The following is a 19,913-nucleotide window of genomic DNA, read 5'->3' as shown; positions in this document are numbered from 1 at the left end:
CGCTCCCTTTGCCCTCCATCTTCCAATTTAATTTCGCTTCCTTTGCACCAATCTTTTTTCGTTTAGACTTCATCCTTATTCATTGTTCTCTTATCTTAATTTTCAGCGAGAGGTAACCGCACAATAGCAGTCTTGATCTGGAATTTAATCGCTGCTTATTAAATTTCATTGTCTTGCTTCGAGAAGGATTCTTCCGTCTTTTAAACGCTTCTGCGAGTAAACTGTTAAACATTCGAATTACGTTGTACATCGATGCACGTATGTTCCTGAGGATATAACAAGATTTGAAGAGAGAAGAACCAGTTGTGTAACGCGTTCCCGAGGTTTAAATTGATTTTCACCCTTGAATTCCACGTCAGAAATCACGGAGGAAGATCCAATATCGAGACGAAGAAACATCCCCTAATTTTTTATTTCCACCGACTGATCGCCTTTCACTAGAGTGACGATGAAAGGTAGGGGAAAGCTCCGAAGGAAACAAGATGGAGTTAACGTCGCTAGCAGCTGTTGGTACCCGCGGTGTAAATAAATGGAACTACTCTACGAAAAGTGTACGCTCTTTTGTCCGCGAATTGACAAGTTGCATGTTGCACGAATACACTTGGCCACCGGATCCTTTGTTACAAACCATAGACGAATCACGTAAGAATACAAAGTTCCAATTATTACAATTTTTCCTCTCTTTATACCATGCATCGATAAGTAACGCTTTTACAAACTTTAAACGCTAATTTCTAAAGAAATATATTGAGAATATAATATAAAATATAAATTATCACGAAATTGTATATTTACACGTATTCAAGACGGTATCGCAGGATTAAAAAAAAAGCTATCCTCCACGAGAAGTATGGCGAAACGTCGATGTGAAATTTTTATGTATACGTATCCGCAATTTTATATAAAATTCAGACTTTGCACCTCGTTTATATGCGGTGGATCGCATGCTGCATAAATATGCGTAGAAATACGGGCAGAAAAATGCGCATAAAGAAGGCTGGCGTGCGTGTACACTCGATAGCGAAGGATGGTGAAAAAGGTCTGTACCATCCCTTGCATCGTTGCTTAGGTGCAGATTATACGGTTAGGGGAGAGTATCCTGGCTACTAACCATATCGGAAATATCGTTCTGTGGATTTTCAAGCCTGTCTTCTACGCTCCCTCAAATTCACCAACGTGCAAGAATAATAGGAGTTCGAGGAAACGCACGGATGAGGGCGGAAATCGAAAAATCCGGCTCAAAGCTTAGCGGCGGTCTTTACTCACACCATCCAGATATAATACCTCGTTATCTTGAATAAATATTCTCCTTCTCGAAGGAATATCGTCGATGAATTTAACCACTGAGAAGCGAAATTTAATTAAACAAGATACCGAGAGCAGTGGAATTAAGATTTCGAGATTGCCCGGGACACGAAATTCTAATCGATATGTAGAGATTTCGTATATTTGCGTTTGGTAGGTTAATGTTCGATATTTTAATGGACAGTAGGAATATTAACCGAGTTTCCCTTTAATCAAGAACTTGTACAACGTACAGTGACAGAAGATATCTTCTGACAACGATCGATATTTTAATAACTGCTATCCTTTCAACTTCCATTTGTATAAGTAAGAGATAGTTTTATGAAATATCTGTAGAGTACAAGTTATTTATTCAACATTTATGTCGGTATCGAGGATCACAGAAATCCCGTGGGATTCTAACATTGACTTGCAAATAAATTTAGCAAACGAATCGGCAGCCCCATTCTGTCGGTCAGCAACGAGGGACGTGGATCATTATCGTCTATTTCTCACTTGAAAAACTCGAGAATCGATAAGTTGGAGAAAAGGAATATCCGGTCTTTGCCGAGGTGAATTGAAAGGAAGCGCGAGGAACGAAGGATCGCATTGAAATCAGAAATGAATGTCCAGGATACATCGTTGGGTTCGTAAAAAAAAAAAGAAAGAAAGAAAAAAGAAAAAGGAAAAGGAAAATATATATCCCATCCTTTGAGAAACCTTCTTTATTTCAAGTTTTATTTTCATCGCAGCGACGCTTCAACTTGGAAGAAAGGAAATTCACTGATCGGAAAGAGAGGTGTACGAAGAATCCAGAAAGAAACGAGTTAGAATGGCAGGGTTGAAGAGAACTACGAACAAATCGAGCCTCTTGAAATTGCCGAAGGAGTAGCAGCCGATCGAAGAAAAAGACCAAGATGAATTCATCGAATAAAATAAAAGGATCGACGAAAAAGTTCTATATTAATAAAATTGATCTAAACGTTCTAAAATAAAAAAAGTTGTATCGCAGATTTAGACGTCGGGCATCATATTCGATATTTCGCGACACTCTCCGCTTCGTTTTTCGAATATTTGTGGTGCACATAGGGGCAGATGCAAGAATTGTTGGTAAAAATAACAAGTGAAATTCTCTGCTTTAGCTGCTAATTAAAGGCTGAATTATAAATGGAGTGATAAACAGGATTGGCTGCTATCGATCGTTTCCCCAACCGCTGCCTGGTCGCCTAACAATTTCCAGCGAATTATTCAAATTCCATCGGTGCACCGCTCGATTCAACATTAATAAAACAACGTCGAAAATCGTATCGCGCGTCGTAAAACAAAAAATAAAAAAGAAAAGAATAAAAAAGACAGATAGGAAAAGGAAAAAGAATGTACTTTCATCGGTGGAGTGACGTAACACAGCCGGCGATTTTTTTTCTCGAGCACGACGAGCTTCGCCGTCACTCAGCTGTCTCGTTTCACAGTGAAGTTCAGCAAATTGCAATCTCTCCCTTTTTTCCTAGATTCCCTTATTTGTCCTCCCTTAGCACGCCCACCTCTCTCTTTCCCTCTCTCTTTGAGCTACCCTCCTGGAATCTCCTGCTTTTCAACGATCGACCCCTCTCTTCTCTGTCAGATACACGTGTCGACTGCGTGTCCTTTTCAGAACGTCTTGACGCGTACACGACACGCGCGGTTACGTGCGTTCACACGTGGGCACAGGTAAGAATAGAGAAGTGCAATGCGATACGGATGAAATACCAATGAACGCCACTCAAATGGAGGTTCAAGCGTCTTTTCAAAGTTCGATCATTCGTCGCAGGATACTGACCTAGTTTTACAACTTCGTCCATCTCGGTTGTTCTCTTTTGTTTCTATGATCTTTTCGATTTAAGCGTTTTAACGAGAAAAGCGAAATCTAAAGTTACTCTTATGAGATGACAAATCGAATTAATTGTTAATTAATTGGACGTTGTTGGGGAGCATGGAAGAGCTTACCTTACATGGACGAAGGCAAAATGCAACGACTTTTAATTCATAATGAGTTGATTAAAAATATGGTTTGTGAATACTAGACGTAAGAAGAATGTATAAGCATAGAACAGTAAGGAATAAAAGTGAGTAAAAATTCGTAAAAGGAAAGTACACGTAACGTTGCGAAACAGTCACCTTATTTCGCCTATTGAATCTACAAGTGGTTGGTTGACTATTTGAGCACGGAACACGACAGTGGTGAATTCAAGAAGAGCAAGAATATCGGACACAGATTTCCACGTGGAATGCCAGATTAAAGGTAACAAGGAATATTTGTTTGAACAACCACAGAGTTTTTTAGCTGTCAGAAAATTGTCGATGTTCTATGTGTGAAATAATACGAGAACATGAGAACGCGAAAGCACTTGTTATTTGAAAATCTACAAACTTGCAAAAGCAAATAAAGAGAAATACGTGGTAGGAAAATCGAAGCGTAGACTGACTCTGTACAAGATAGAATAGACGTAAAAAAGGAGAAAGAAAGAAGAAAAAGAACAGCAGAATATTTGTAGTTCAGAAGATAGCGATCGAGAATAGAACGTGAAAGAAGAAAATCACAACAACGGCCGTGACAACCAAGAGAAATAAACCTTGGCGCCAGTTTCTATCTTTTCTCGTTCAACGGTGCAGCGACAGCACCCTTTTTTCCAGGAAAATAAAATCGTGGAACATGGTCAGGAATGCAAACACATTTTTCACTCGAAACATCCCACGCATTGGGAACGCGCGAACCAAATGGCAATTGTTCGTCGGATAGGTATATATTCCACGTGCGACGCAACTCGAACGATGAGAAGCAACAGAGGAAAACGTTAAAAAGAAAATAAACAAATAAACGAAGTTGCGTATGTGACTATTCGCAAAAAAATGCGCTGTATTTTGTTATTGTTGTAAAAACTGGCGAGATGAAAGAAAGTCGTACACAGGATGAACATCGGTAGCACTCGTAATCTAAATTTCTCTTTGACAGAGCTCACGTCGCAGGAAATAAAAGAAAAGACTCGTGCGGACAAAAGCATTCGCAGGGTCAACGCGTTCATCGGTGAGATAAGACGTAAACAAAGGACAAAGAGGGATGCGTAATCGAAATAAATGGGAAGTATCGGTGAAAGAGGGTTGGACAAAATAAAAGATGCAGCGGAATAAGTCCTACCTTGGAGGTCGGTCCGATGACAAGCACAGCTTTCCTCGTGACTTCGTTCGCGGATAAATCTTACGCAGAACATGTCACCCTCTCGCGCGACCATAAACGACCGTGGGCGACGAACGACTGCGAGGAATTCGATAATGGAAATGCAGCACGACGGCGTCGTTGGCTCCTGGTATAACCAGTAAAACCGTAGACGCTCGAGAGCTACCAGAGGAGCACTGGCAGAAAAAAGCAAGAAAGAGAGAGAGCGAAAGGCCGTGCAAACGACAACATGGAAGAAGCGAGAGAAAGAACGCTACAGGAAAATACAGAGAGAGGGTTCAAAGAGTTCTGGCCCTCGCCCTGCAGTATTTTCTCTATGTGTCTACCTTTTCATCCGTTTCCTCGTAACCATCCTGGACGACCTGTGTACGTGCTCCGTATATACGTACGCGTTCATGTCGCAGCTTGTGCACCAAGCTTTCCTATTGGCAAACGCCGTGGTTATGAAAATTTAGTAGCACGAAAAAATGTTGCAAATATTCTGTGGCAGGAATGATTTCTTGGCGGATGAAAGAAAGCTACGAGATTGAAGCTTTTTGATGTTCGCCTTTGTAGTTTTATCAGTGGCTGAAGTTTAATATAACTTAACACGGTACGAAATTTTTATTACGCGAAATTATACGAAACTAATTTTCAATAGAAAATAGAATTTTTTCTTGTTCCACTGATAAATGGATTATTAAACTGTACGAGATCTTTCGTGTAGTTTAACAAATTATCAATATAAGTTCAATTTGAGATGGCATCGCTAGTAACATTACCGATGTCGGAGTTTAGGGAACACGTGTTCAGTGTCGCGAGAACTATGTGGCTACACCGCCGACCGTAAACGCAAAATTGAAACGATTTCATTCACGCTCGTAAAATCAAGTTTGTTACCCGATGAAAGAGGACGCATATCCCAAACTATGACGGTATTCCAGTCGGTTTCGCTGAAAAGGAACTGATTTTTATCACTGACGTATTCGATGTTAAACTTCAGACGGCTGCGAGATTCGTATCGTATTGTACAAAAATTCACACGTATCTGCTAGATGCCTAGATGTTCGTAGGTGTTGGTTTCATCGAACACTCGCACGCGTCCTTTGCATTCAGTGCGCTTGGACAAGTTTCGAGTTTTACGAATTAATCGTTACAGAATTCGTCAGGAAAAACAGCGGAAAATTGTTGAGTTAAAAAGCGAATCAAAATGTCATTGCTTTGACTATCGATTGGAATACATCAACTCCGAGCCAATTGTTCTGTTCATGGAAAATGTGGAATTTTTTAAAGCGAAAAGCTGGAAACCTGTTTCAATGCTGTCAAATAAAACGCAACTCGCTAGCAATAGAAGAAAAGCTGTCCCATTCATACTTTACAAAGGGTGAAATTAAAAAATAAAACCGTCTATTGGAGGGCGAGAACATTCTTTTGTAACCATTCCGTGAATACAAAAACACAGCCGTACAAGCAGCGCATTCATCATCGTGGAACATTCGTATTTGAAGAAAGGCCACCATTCGATAACTGATGGTTTAGACGAACGAGCTTCGCCACATATTCAACGTAACAGTTAACTCAAACACGATTGAAACAAGATATCAATTTATATTATAATTCAATTCAATTCATCCGTTTTATACCTCCACTTTTTCTGCTCGTGTTTCATTTCAATAATAAACTGAACCGTACGATGAAAAATACACGAGTCTAATACGAGAGAATCGTTTACGCTTCTTGTGAGATTATTAACGACGTGCCGACAACGGATACGAGCTCATATTACGATCCACGAATTTATATCACAATTTAATCATCTTATAGTCCGATCTAATCCAATTCCTTCGTCTCGTACCTTTATTTTCTCTATTCGTAATTTATTTCAATAGTAAACTAAACTGTATAGTGCGAAATGCACGAGAGTAATGCAAGACAAACGTTTATGCTTCACGACGAATTATTAACGATGTGCCGACAACGAATACAAATGTATAGAGAAGTAACACATTGTGCACGTCTCACCTTTTGTCTCTCGAATCCGAACAAAGAGCTAAAAGAAAATGTTTGTGCCTTGTGCTTGCTTCCCTATCGTTCCGGTACCCTGTACGCCGCAAAGTAAGGAACTCGCGTTTAGTTAATTCGCGTGTCAACGCGAGCCACCCCGACGTCAAACTGATTTTTATTTCCGACATTTCATTTGCCCTCGAACCCCCTGCGACAGTCCTGATTCGTGGCGCATCTTTTCGAGGATGCAATAAATGCACGCGGGATTGCGCACTGGTTCGAGGGGTGAACCGGCGAGAATCGCGGCGGTGTTACACAAATGCACACAGACCGCGGTCGTTCGCGTGCAAGCGTAAAATCTATACACAAACGTATCGGTAGGTACACGGCAGAATATGAGCCGCGTATTAAAGGAAACGGGCGTGTGGAAAGATGCGTGTTGCTATGCGCTGAAAAATCTATACAACGTCAACGTTATTCGCCAAGGGTGGGCTTCGAGGTTTCACCGATACTTTTCTTCTGTCGCGAATAGCTGGTTCATGTAGATTTGTTCAACCGTCGATATAAAAATTCATTCTTTAAACCATTCGAGCCAGGTTTGTTTAACAATGCACGCAGCAATATAATAATACAGACTATAGTATACTTAAGCTTTATTAAATTTGTTATTTAAAAATATAAATTAATCGTAATCTTCAAATTTAGAGTTATGTACTTGGTAGGTCTCAATGGCGCCAGGAACATTTAGCTGTGCAGCAATTTTCTTAAAATTTGTCTTAAAACGTATGTGTTGCCTCGTCAGTCTCATAAAAGTTGAACGAAATAAGTTGTATTATTTGAGAAGATTTTGTATAATTTTAATATAAAAATACTACTTCGGATTAATTCCTCTTTATCTTTTTTTTTTATTATCAACCACTGCGAGTCTTTCTTTACGTCAGATTTAATATAATAACCAAATGCCGCACTGCACAATTATAGGATTCGCGAAGTGAAACTGGCGCACGCGCGTATTGTCGATCAAGGTGGCACTCGTTATAACGCGCACGCAGCTTTCCTCGTATAATGTATAGGATTTTTTTACGAATGAGAGCACGTATTTCCAGGAGAAAAGCGGGTGCGCTGTCAATACGGTTTGTGTCTTTAGAAAGTCGCTCGTATTCCCTCTTGGTAACACTCCAGCTTCGGCCACACACCTGAGCACCAACTTCGTGCGATACGTGTTAGTACGGGGATGGGATGGATGGGAAAGGTTAAGGGCCGCGAAAGCAGGGGGCTTGAAATTGTCGAGGGTAAAAGTCGCGGCGAATCTACACCATAGAAGACATTGAGATCTTCCGAGCTTTTCGTCGAAACAAAGAGAGTAGACGTGCCGAGGCGCGAACTCGTTTCATACACTTTCGTATCCTTGCTTTTTGCTCCTTTGACGCGGCAGCGAGCACCAATCCTCCTGAGTGTTGGCCAAATATTACTTATATGATTATTTTGAATAATTTCTCAAGAATCAGAAGTGATTGGTTAATTTTACTTACATAAATATCATTCTATTTGAAATATGTTCGTTTTTGCTTTTTATTATGCGTAACAATTAACAAGTAGACTCGAACCTTTCGAACGATATTTCTTTTTGGCACGACCAGATTACGAATTCGTAAGAAGCGATCGAATTTAACGATCCAACGAAACTTTAAAAATCGCATATCGATTCAGCGAAGCGATTTTATTTTTTCAATTGATATTCGATGATACGGGTTCATCAAACATACCTTGTCAAGATTTCGCTTCGATAAAAAATGAAAGAGTCTGTTTGCATAACAAACGACCCGCAGGAGGCCAACGTGCCGATTATTGCAGGGGCTGTTAGCAAAGGGAGCGAAACCCGCGTCAGCAAGATCCGTACACGCGTTGCCACCCAGAAATTTTCGTGCTTATTCAGATAAAAATAGTGAATGTCAAAATAAAAAATATTCTTGCCATATATGTACTAAATTATTATTTTCTCAATTATCATTTTTATATTACGTCATTTATACATATCCTCCTAACAAAGTTATGTATCAAAGTGTAGGTAGAATAGTCGGAATATTTACACACACGAGAGCCGGTTCGCAACGATAAACGCGTAGAGATTTTATTAAACGAACTGCGCTTAATTCAATATTTGCCGTATCATTGATAATAATTTCGATAATAATAATCTTCGAACTATTATATTTCTTTCAATCTTCTTCTTATTTTAATAAATAAAAACAATTTGTAATGTTTGAAGAAGATATTTAGCGTCAGATTGAGATAAGAAATCACGCATACCGATAAAACGTTTCCTATATTTTGTTCAAATAGTAAAGATATTTTTTAATCTTAGAAAAATATAATTGCGTGGAAAATGACCGACAGAACGTAGCAGGATTTGTTTAACATTAAGTGACAAGACATAAAATATACCGACAAAAGCTGTACGTTGTTCCAACAGAAGGTGGACAAAGGTAGCTAACAAATTTTTAGCATAGCACATTCTCGGGGTACGGTCGGGGAAATAAAGACTTGCCTGGAACAGCGGTGCTAGCGCTATTCAACCTACAACACATACCACTTCATTTTTCATCCGCCTCGTCCGTCTATCTTCTCTCTAATAGAGATCCTGGTATAATACATTATGGTTGGTTTCATCTCGTATTGTGCTTCTACTGTCTATTCACTGCATACGTGCTTGAATCCACGTTCTGTACGTTCAACGTTTGCGATAATACGAACATGGAATTATGCGATTTACGAGCAACTGCGTATAGATAACGAGGTAGAAGTAAATTGAAGGCGCCAAGTGCTGCGAGGTTAACAATGCGGTTAATTATGATAGTGATGTATTTCATTATCGAATGCTTAACGATGTGTGGTCAGTGCGTAAACTAAATTTCCTCGAGAATCAATGGGAACTATCTAACCAGTAATTTAATAACAAACTAACATTTAACTATGTAGCTGTAATTCTGTAACAGTAATTACTATACAATGAGGGTGTAATTAAAAACACTGTCACAAAGGAAACACTGATTGTTTTGTTTAAATATTTAATAATTATATATAACTTCTATTCGATACGGAAAACATTGATTACTTTGTTATTCAAACTATCGAACAACTACACATATTTTCTATTCAATAGCGTGAGCGAACAGTAGTTCGAAGAATGAAATTAGCGTCGAAACCAAACTTTGTTATAAATACAATGTGTATTCGTTAAGTATCACGAGCATGACTCGATATCGCAAGGAAAGTGATCAAAAGACTATCAAGTATCGTTACTTTTACGTAAAATAATTAAGGGTGTAATTAAGGGTGTCTACGCGTATACTCTTTCTGTTTCCTATCTTCCGTCTCCTGCTCTGTTCTATTTCTCCTAGCTTCTTCGTCTTTTATCGAAGAAATCAAACGCGGCTACCTTTATGTTCTGTACGCTATTTAACGAGCTCTGATAAAAATGAGATATATATGCAATTACGAGCTTATCCGACGAGAGACTAAAATAAATTATACATTCCCTTAGGAGTAAACGAATTCAATGGTAACCTAGATTACTATAAATATGCTGACGAGGAGCGTATGTTGCGTGCATAATCTAATGAAAGCAACAATAGAAATAATAGAAATGCACAGTCGATATCGAGTGCACCGCTATGCTTTTGTTTGCATAGACGACATTAACGGTGCTTCTCCATATTGATAAGAAATCACGAGACGAATTGCTGCATGGTGCAAAAAGATTCATGCAGAGGCCAGTAAACGATTACAGTTGTCTAGGTGGACTTATTGTTAGCGATAAAAGTGTACCCTTAGCGCGCAAGAAGCAACGATTAACCTCGTAATATTCTCTGAAAAATCGCGATAATCTACTGTAAGGCTGCATACGTGCAAAAATGACCAAGTGAAAGGATAGCTTGAAGGAAGTAATGCATCTATATGCGCGTAGAGCGCGTGATTAAATAAGCGTCACGGTTGTAGGAAGAACCGTATAAACCCTGGCAACGAAGGTAGTAAGTACCTGGATAGCTAGCATGATAGTTAGGATAGTATCTCCCATGACACTCTAGGTAGTCTAGCAAGTTTTATAGGTATAAGTTCATATATGTATATATATACACAGACCGGTCCACCTAACTTTATCACCGGGAATATCTCGCCTGTAATATTAAAAATGTAATATAATATGTAATATAATGTAATGTACTTAATGCAGCGTAATATTAAAAATATTAAAAAATGTTCAAGCTACAAGTTTTTATAGAGAACGTCGAGCTGCATCTACTAACGTATTAAAAAATATGTGATTTCATTAAAAAAAAAAACGTCGACGATCTTCATAAGTCTTCTACGCGTTCACTTACGAAAAAAGAAATTATGCTCTCCCTGAAACCATTCAACTTGTACCTGAAACATTTTTTAATATTATCAAAGACAAGCGAGATATTCCAGGTGATAAAGTTAGGTGGACTACCTCGTATGGCTACACAAAATATTCGCACCATCGTTGGCTACAAAAATTTGATACTACGAACACGAAATGTACAGAACGTGATAAAAAAAGGCGATTCATTGGAAAATAAGGATGCGTGTCAATTTTTTTCACAGACACTGCACGTGAGATAAAAATTGTATATTTAGCAGAGACGTTTCAGCAATTTCTGACATTAAGTATGTATTTAAGTAATGTATTTTTAGCTTTTTACTTTGATTATGTTTTCCGGTTTTCCGTTACCAACAGATGCAGATAGAGGGATACGAACTGTTCCTGGTCTTACAGAATGACTCAAAACGAATAAATAACGAGCGCTAAACTGTGAAAAAGCTTGTACTTATAATTAGCACAGTTTCTTCAGGTCTTCGATCTTTCTCCTTTCTCTCTTCGCTTAGGAAGCGAATGATTCTTGCCCTTTTTATTTCTAACGAGTAAGTTGTTTTGTGCTTTCCGGGACACCGTACGGTACGTACGCACGTAGTGATAATACAGAGCAAGACTTTGCAAATGTAATTTAAAGATCTGTACTACTCGGTACGGGATCGTCTAGAAATATCTCATCAATTTTAACGAAGATCAGCTGCTACTAAATAGTTTTCCATTAAGAAAGAACGAATCGCGGAGACATTAAATTTAAAGCAGAGTAGATTATAAGGTTAATTATAAACAGACTATAAAGTTACATCCAACAAGTGAAAGACGCTTTCATGTGCGTGGGTGCAACTAGCGTGACACGAACGTCAAGGACAACTGCAGATTTTTATCACGACCAACCCTTTCACGAGTTACGAGACTCTCTTGCAAGTCGTAACAAAAGAATATTTGACGTAGCGAGTTAGAAGGATAATTAAATCTTCTCGGTTCATCACCACATTTAACAATCACAAAGGATTCTGTTGAAAAAAAGAACCTGGCCACGAACCTGGCATCGTTTCATCCCCTCGGCCAGAGCGGCGTTATCGAGGGGCAATTTTCAAAAACCTGTGCGCTGAGCCGGAGCACTACACGAGTAGGTATAGTATTTTTAACTCGGTCGAACGCGAGCAAGGGAGATGAAACAGAGAAAGAAAGATTTAAGGGTCTTAGAGCATCTAGTCAGTGGTTCTCTACGTAAACGACGTTTACTAGCACAAAGCGAGCCATATGACAAATATTTCCCTCTTTCCAAGTGCACTCGCGTATTGCCTCTAACGGGGTACGCAATTTAGCGTGTAGCGCCAAGAGCGGAAAGGCAATAAAAAATGAAGCTGAGAAAGAAGGAAAGAGCAAACAGACCTCTATGCGAACAAGCAATCTTCCGACTGCAGTATACGTCGTTAGAGTGATTTACTAGAATGAAAAAATCGTCTGGTCGGTAGAAACGAGGGCGAAATAATTATCCAGTAATATTGTACTGTTAAATAGCAATTCAAAAGGGGAATGTTTTCAGCTAATACTTGTATCAAATATCTTTCAACATCAGTAGAAATGAAACAAAATTTCGTTCCATAAACCATCCCGTGTCAAACCATGTTGGTAAATTTCACGGCAAATGGATCGAGATCCCTTTAAATGTTGTGAGAGCCACTGATTTCTCGGGTGCTTCGGGGTTAAAGACCGGGTGCAGGTCTTACGTGTGCTTCGCGACTTCAATTTTCTCTCGTTGTCTTTCTCGGTGCCTCTCTCCCGTTTCCTTTCTCTTCCTTCGTTTACCGTCCCTCATCGTATCCTTCTTCGTTTTGAAACCTCTCTATATCCCTTCGTTTCTATGTTCCTCTCTGTCTAGCAAAAGACGATACGAAAGAGACAGCCGATATCGACACTGACGAACACGAGACCGTTTTTCTTTTTTCACTTCGTTCTCTATCGCGGTCCAAGATGTCTCTTTGGGAGATTCCTGCAGGATTACAAGGCTTATGCTAAGCTCGTATCCAACGAGGGATTCGTTTGCCAGCAAAAACGATTTACTCTATGTAATTCCAGTGTAATTGAAACAAATATCTACGAGCATGCATCCTCTTGTTACGTCTGTTTGATTTTCGCACGTTTATTTTCATCTAGTTTTATTCATTCGAACGTGCCACTACAATATTATGCATATTATCCATTGTATTCATCGTGCTTCTTCCCTTGATTCTCTTTATCAAGAAGTTCGTATAAAAAATTAAATCGAAGGATAAAACGATGAGAACCTCGAAACATATTTGATCTAGTCCTTTTTTAGCGGATAGGCATTTCCGGTTCGCGTTGAGCAACGCTGTTTAATGATAGTACTACAATTATTCGAGTGTTCCAGCTGTTGACAAATGCAGATGCTTTCGCTTCTTTTTTCTTTTCCGCCTGAGAATCCTTATCGGATTCCTGAGGAATTAGCTGTCGCAAGATGAGATCACATCATGCCGGAAAAACGTGCAATGCCCTTGACTCTTTTTTTCGTTCGATGTACATATTTTACGTGGGAATAAGATAAATTAGATGACTTAAGCTGATTTAATTTACTTCATTTCGACGAGAAAACATTTGCTCTTCTTACTTCAGTCCAGATTCTGTTTATAGTAGATTTCTTAGGGGATTCAAAGTAAGCTTGATCAATAAGCTTGCCTGTGCGATAGCATTTCATTTCTGGACCTCCGGTAATCCTTCGTAATACCTTCGCTAATTGAAGTAAATACCACACTGCGCACGAATTTGATACATATGTACATGTGCTTCCAAGCAAGTAATCTTATGTACCCATAAGCGTATACACATGTGGGTGAATATACGCACATAAGCTCATTTATGATGTAGGTTTCCGCCAATAAAGCATTATATCAGCAGGTTCATGAAGCATACGTCAAGTTTGAAGTAGCAGAATTATTTACATAAATATGCTGATCTCAGAATTAAAAATGTTCATGCGTTTTAACGATGACGACGAAAATTTGCTATTTAATTAAAAGTTATCGATTTCAATAATTTTTTTTTTTTTATAATAGAACTTTGTAACACCAGCAAAGCAACGAACGATTAACGAAAAAGTTACGGCACGGTGTTTTAATAACTTTTATGCTGCTTATTCCTCGGGGATACTAAATTATTTTAGCCAAAAGAACAAAAATCGAGAGTACTTTTTTCGTACGAAAAGGGAGTAGCAGCTGCAACTTTGTACCCTCGGCTCGAAGAGATAGACGAGAGTTACAAAAGATGTTGGTGGGGTTCCAGTAGTCGGATACAGAACAGCCATAAAATTTATCGAGCTTTCGGGGTGGCGGGAGTTAAGCTGTCACTGCACGCGACTGCGCCGCCGAACGTCCGCTTTATGAAAACGATGATTTCTGGGGAAAGATTTCCCGAAGGGGCCGTGCAGGATAATTCGGTTCTAATTCAAGCGGACTGTTCGCGCCACTGAATCGATTTGCAATCACATTTAAATATCAAATAAAAGTATTCATTCGCCTACAATTTCCTCCATATTCGTTCAACCGATATTTTTTTTTTTTTTTTAAGAAAGGCCTATTAAAGATTACGATAATTACGTATTGGATAAAAAATAAACGTAAAACATTTCTGTTGATATATAAGTACCACTTTTTAAATATTCCAATGTCTATCTTGTTATTTGAATACTCTTTTCAGCAGAAACGTATTCCGTTTTTGTATAGATAGAATAGTAGTGAGAGCAATACAAGAATATGCAATCTGACCGTCAATTCGAGCAACTTCAAACCAATGGAAGTGTGTTGTTGAATGTTATCGAAATGTTTTTATTAACTCTCTCCGGTTGCCAGCTGAATAGCACTTGACAAAGCGTATCTACCATTTTCTTCGTTGGAGAACTTCTCTTGGCAACCGATTTTTACTGTTCCGCCCGTTGAATGAACTAACAGAGTTTCAAGGACCATAAGTTTTTATTATCCATCTACTCTACACATACTTATTTAGGTTTAATTCATGCGTCGCGTAAAATATTCCTGACCGCGTAATTTCTCGGTATATTCACGATCAGATAGAAACACCACAATTAACATTTCCATCAACGAGGAAGATAGAATTAACAATTCCTGTTTCGTGATTGGTAGAAATGAAACGAAACGAGACAAATTAAAGTTAGATGTACCGTAATTAAGGAACCTAACCGTAATCTAAGGCAAACAACGATAACGGTGAAAACAGCACGATACATCGTCGAAAGAAAACACAAACCCTAAATCTAAAATCTTTCTAGGAAATGTAGTCTTCCTGTTCCTAAGCGATACATCTTCTACATTCCAGAAATTGTCTTATCAAGGGAGAACGCTCTAGAACCCATCTAAAACGGCATAAATCAAAACCATGACCTAGACGTGTAGGGCCTGTCGCCTAGACCGTCTACTCTACCGCTTGCTGGATGAACGATGGAAAGGAAAGAATAAAAGCGACGAAGGGCTCCTAAAATAATATCGTAAACCACGAACGACGGCACGTCTTGTCTACGCACGTACGCACGCTTATGCGTGCTCGTACATATATTATGAACACGTTATAGGACGTGGAAGTCTATTTCGAACCGAAAGACATTCTGTATCCAGCCGCTCGCAACACGCTAGCTTTGATACAGCCACGATATATATGAGAGAACTGCATCCCCTTCAAACTTACCAGCGATCCTCAACCGTGTAAACAACTGGGGTAAGCAAACTTATATATCCACGAAGAAGGGAATTCATTTAGAAAACGTTTTGTATTCGAAATTTGTTTTTCATTGTGCGACGGACGTGATTCGATTTCTGTCGAAGAGGTAAATTTCTTTGTATCAATTTGCATTGTACATTAAGCGGAATATGTTTTATTCATAAACGCATTTGTCGACTACAGAGCATTGTGTAACGCGATAAGATGTTATGCAAACTAAACTCACAACGAGTTAATAATTGACGGGTTTAATTCAGGTGTCAGGACCATTGTAGTCGACTGTAGTCATTTTCATAAACTTGTGCTTCGCTCGAGAAGCAAATTAATTCTACCTCTTGGAAGAAACGTATTTCTCGTTTGGCCATTATGATGAATATATTTACGCTCGTACGAATAACATATTCTTCTATATATCGTATCAAGCGAAATTATTACTCGTGTATCATTAAAACGTCTTTCTTTCCCTTCCTTTGTATAATTTATTTAATCGTTAAAAATATTTTGCTATCATTGTTGTATTTAAAAGAATTAGAATCTATTCAAATTCGGTCCTTTCTAATCTTAAGACCACGAAGATTTCTATCTAACGAATCGAGACTCTCGTTTCGCCGAGTAATATTTCGCATATAGAAGACCTGCGGTAGTAGTGTCATTTTTCACGCTAAACAGGGTGACTATTCCCGTAGGTTGAGGACCACTGTAAATCGGCGTGCACATCTGGCCGTGGCCGCCCTGGAAACGTGGGAGTTGAGAGTAAAGTATAAACTATGGGGTGCCACCCCATCTCGTAGCGGGCTACCTACCTCCTCTCGGCCACCATAGATGTAGGTAATATCATCGTCCATACAAGTTACCCGCCATAATACGTACGCGTGCAAGCGCGTACACACGCGTACTCGCTATCAGCCGTACTTGTCGACTGGACCTAACGGAGTTTCGCGATGTGTATGTATACGTGTTAGTACGATGAGAACACGCTATTCGAGCCACGAGCGTACGAAATAGGGTGACCGAGGTATATACACGCATACACACGCTACAACAAATACTAACACAGTTAGAAACTGGTGCAGATACGGCGCACTTTTGTTCAACACGGTTAGCTACACTTGCACGAAATAGAACGACTGATATGCGTGCATGTAACCACGATAGAGGGGGCAATATCGTATATGTATGTACAACAGAGGGAAATATGTATGAGTGTATGGGGGTGAAAGGGAAAGAGAGAGAGAGAGAGAAGTCGATGTTCGTACAAGAGAGCTCATATATTTAAAAGGGACACAGGGTCGCGTACCCCATGGAAGCCAGTTTCCATGGTGGTCCAGATCTCTCGTGGCAGCCAGAAATGCGCAAAGGGTTGCTAAAAGCCATTCACAGGACTAATGGCTAATGGGGTGTCCTTAACACGGTACCGAATCTACTGTGCCGCTTGCCACCCTCGACGAACCTTTGTGTCTTTAAGAATAAATTCCACGTGTTACCTCGAGATCTTAAGAAATTCGTTCAATTGAAGCGCGTTTAATAAACGGTATAGGTAGAAATTATGAGATTCCGTGAAATTTTAATATTAATTAAGAAATCGAACGATAGAACTACCGATTTGTAATACATTGGATCGAGTAATAAATTCGCTCGCTTATCAGTAATGTATACATTTCGGAGAAAATTGTAAAAAGTGTTTTGAAGAATGAAAAGATACAGGAACTTGAGATTTGCAATAAAGGACGTATACCTTTAAAGAAAGGAGATGAGTAAATTATTACGCGATTAGATAGACTATATGTAGAAATACTATGACTTTACTTTGCTTTTTGAGAAAGTTTGAGGGAACTTATATTATTCAACTTTAATTGGATAGATGATTGTGATGGAATTAATATAATGAAAATGATTATACTTTCTATATTAAAAAAACATCTCTTGTATCTTCACTGAAGATATAAAGAATTTTCTTTTATAACGTTAAAATAAAATATCTTTCTCGTAAACAAATATACCGAAAACGCGTTGGTGAAAAATTCGACGCGAACAAATACGTGGAAAGCTAGACACATCAATCGCGAGTGAAGCAACAAAGGAGAAACGTGGAGTATCGCGAGGGGAAAACTGACAGTCGCGTCGAGAAAATGAAAGGGAATGCCAGAAACAGATAAACTGCAGGCACTAAAAGATCATGGCAGGATGTTACTTTGCGATAACTGTTCAGGATATTCGGTCGCTAATGACTTTCCATAAAAAGCAATTTGCGCCATGAGTAGAGGGGGACTTGGAAAAAACAATGTCGTTTCTTTTGCATAATCTAATCTTGACTTTTCACTTTTTCTTTTATTCTATCCTGCTTGTTACTTTGAATACTCTTGATAACGTTCGCATTATCTTACATTCTTTTATGTAGGGTAATGCCTTTACTTTTATTAGAATACTATAAAATTTTCCTTCTTATTGGCGTTAGAAAATATTTCAAATAAAGCGAAGAGGATACAGACCAAACAGTTGTTTTCTGCTAATCCTTCGCATTGAAAGGACACTACTCTATCCTCAGGAACAATTTCTGATATATTGTAGCTTTATTACGAATACTATATTTCATTTTATGCATCTAATTCTTCTCAATACATCGATAGATGTCAAATTTCTCCTTAGTTTGATCCTCTGTTTTATTTCTCTATCTTAGTTGTTAAATATTTATCTCACACGGGAAGCACGGCGATTCGAAGACTAAAAAATATGAATTACATTCGTGCAAAGTATCAAATTTTTTTTTAATTCCCATATTAGTTCGTCTTCCGTATTTTAAATGATATTTCATTATTATATCACGAAGCTGTAACGTATGCGACTACGATAAATCCCAAGGTGGCCATAAATATCGCTTAAGTTGTCTTAAGTGCACCCGAAACTTCGTAATTTAATATATTAGTTACGTCAACATATTACCATCTAACGCAGTGCAAATCCAAGTTTATCGAGCAAGGTATATATCGACGTTAAACTAACCAATTCAAGTTAATTAACTAAAAAACTCTCTACTAGCCAAATGTTACTTATCCTTGTAATTAATTAAAGTAATCGTAAAGCTCAACAATCTTGATCCACGGACATCGTTGGAAAATTAAACGCTTCGAGGCTGTTGCAAGTACAGCCAATCGATACTTTGCAAAGTTTCCGCTTGAAACAGGGGAACTTACCAAGTTGTGATTGATGCGTCGGCGTCGGAGCGGGCCTAACCTTGTCTGGAGGACATCTCCTGGTGGCGGCTACGGTGGCAGGTAAGGGTATACTCGTCGTTCCAGCGCCGGGTCCGCCACCTGCACCACCCACTGCCGACTGCTTATTGTACGGAGACGGCAATCTGGAACAAAGAGATCAATTTAGAAAGCATCGTCCCAATGGGGTCGTTACTGTTATTCAGACTGAAATCGTTTCTGGTCCCAAACGATGGTCGTAGCTACCTGTTACTTTGTAAATAGCTAGTTTCTTAAACATTCCTTCTTTCATCATATACCTAATTCCGTTCTTGTATTTGATTTGCATCTAAATGAAGAACGCACCATGTCGCGAAATTATTTACGCTTGCACGTCAGTAAGATTATTATTGACGTATCTCCGAAAGGAATTTAAAAGATTAAGACATTTAAGTCGGAAAATTCTCGGGATAAAATTATATCAGAAATTACAAAATCTTCAAATTTGTCAACGTCAAGTGGGTGGAGATTCTGTTATTCAATGTAAGTGTTTAATATTAGACCAGATTCGTTCTCATGATCGTAATTGGAAAAATTAGTACTTGAAGCACCCGTGATCTTTTCTCACCATACTCTACAAATTACATCCTTCTGCGCTAAAGAGATAGTTTCCTATACCTGGCTATTTTGTATCTTTTGATATTTCAAGTTTGACGATTATGGAGCAGCATCCATTCAACGTTGACGATAGGCAAGCGACTACCGACGATGCTTCATCACGTTCACGGTCACGACTGTTGACCGTGCAATTATTGTTCCACGGATCTGGTCGAAACTGCCTTTCCGAGAACTGTTTGTTTTCCAAAGGCCAGAGGCTGTACTTAAGCTTTTCAAGCAGGCCGACGAATCGCATCAAAAGCTGTAAAGCATTACGGCAGCGACGCGTAACGCGACGGTGAAATTTCACGCCGTCGCGTCGACTCGTCGAAACGGAAGTACAGATAACCATCCGGTAATTATGCCACTTAATTACTCTCTCTCTGCTCACCGAGGTAATCTCGACTGCATCGCGTCACTCGGCTAGCAAGGGAATAATACTCGC

General features: G+C 39.0%; 1 protein-coding gene across 6 annotated transcripts in view; it reads right to left on the bottom strand.

Moving 5' to 3' along the window:
- The window catches only part of LOC126916905 (protein sickie), a 190,959-nt gene that overhangs the window by 80,746 nt on the left and 90,300 nt on the right, over nt 1–19,913 (bottom strand). For all 6 annotated transcript variants that reach the window (XM_050723180.1, XM_050723176.1, XM_050723177.1 and 3 more), the window contains one exon: nt 18,815–18,978. In XM_050723180.1, the coding sequence (XP_050579137.1) occupies nt 18,815–18,978 (164 nt within the window). The remainder of the gene's footprint in view (nt 1–18,814; nt 18,979–19,913) is intronic.

The sequence above is a fragment of the Bombus affinis genome, chromosome 5, assembly GCF_024516045.1.
Source record: "Bombus affinis isolate iyBomAffi1 chromosome 5, iyBomAffi1.2, whole genome shotgun sequence".
Classification (NCBI taxonomy): domain Eukaryota; kingdom Metazoa; phylum Arthropoda; class Insecta; order Hymenoptera; family Apidae; genus Bombus; species Bombus affinis.
This window is presented reverse-complemented; position numbering and strand designations above follow the sequence as displayed.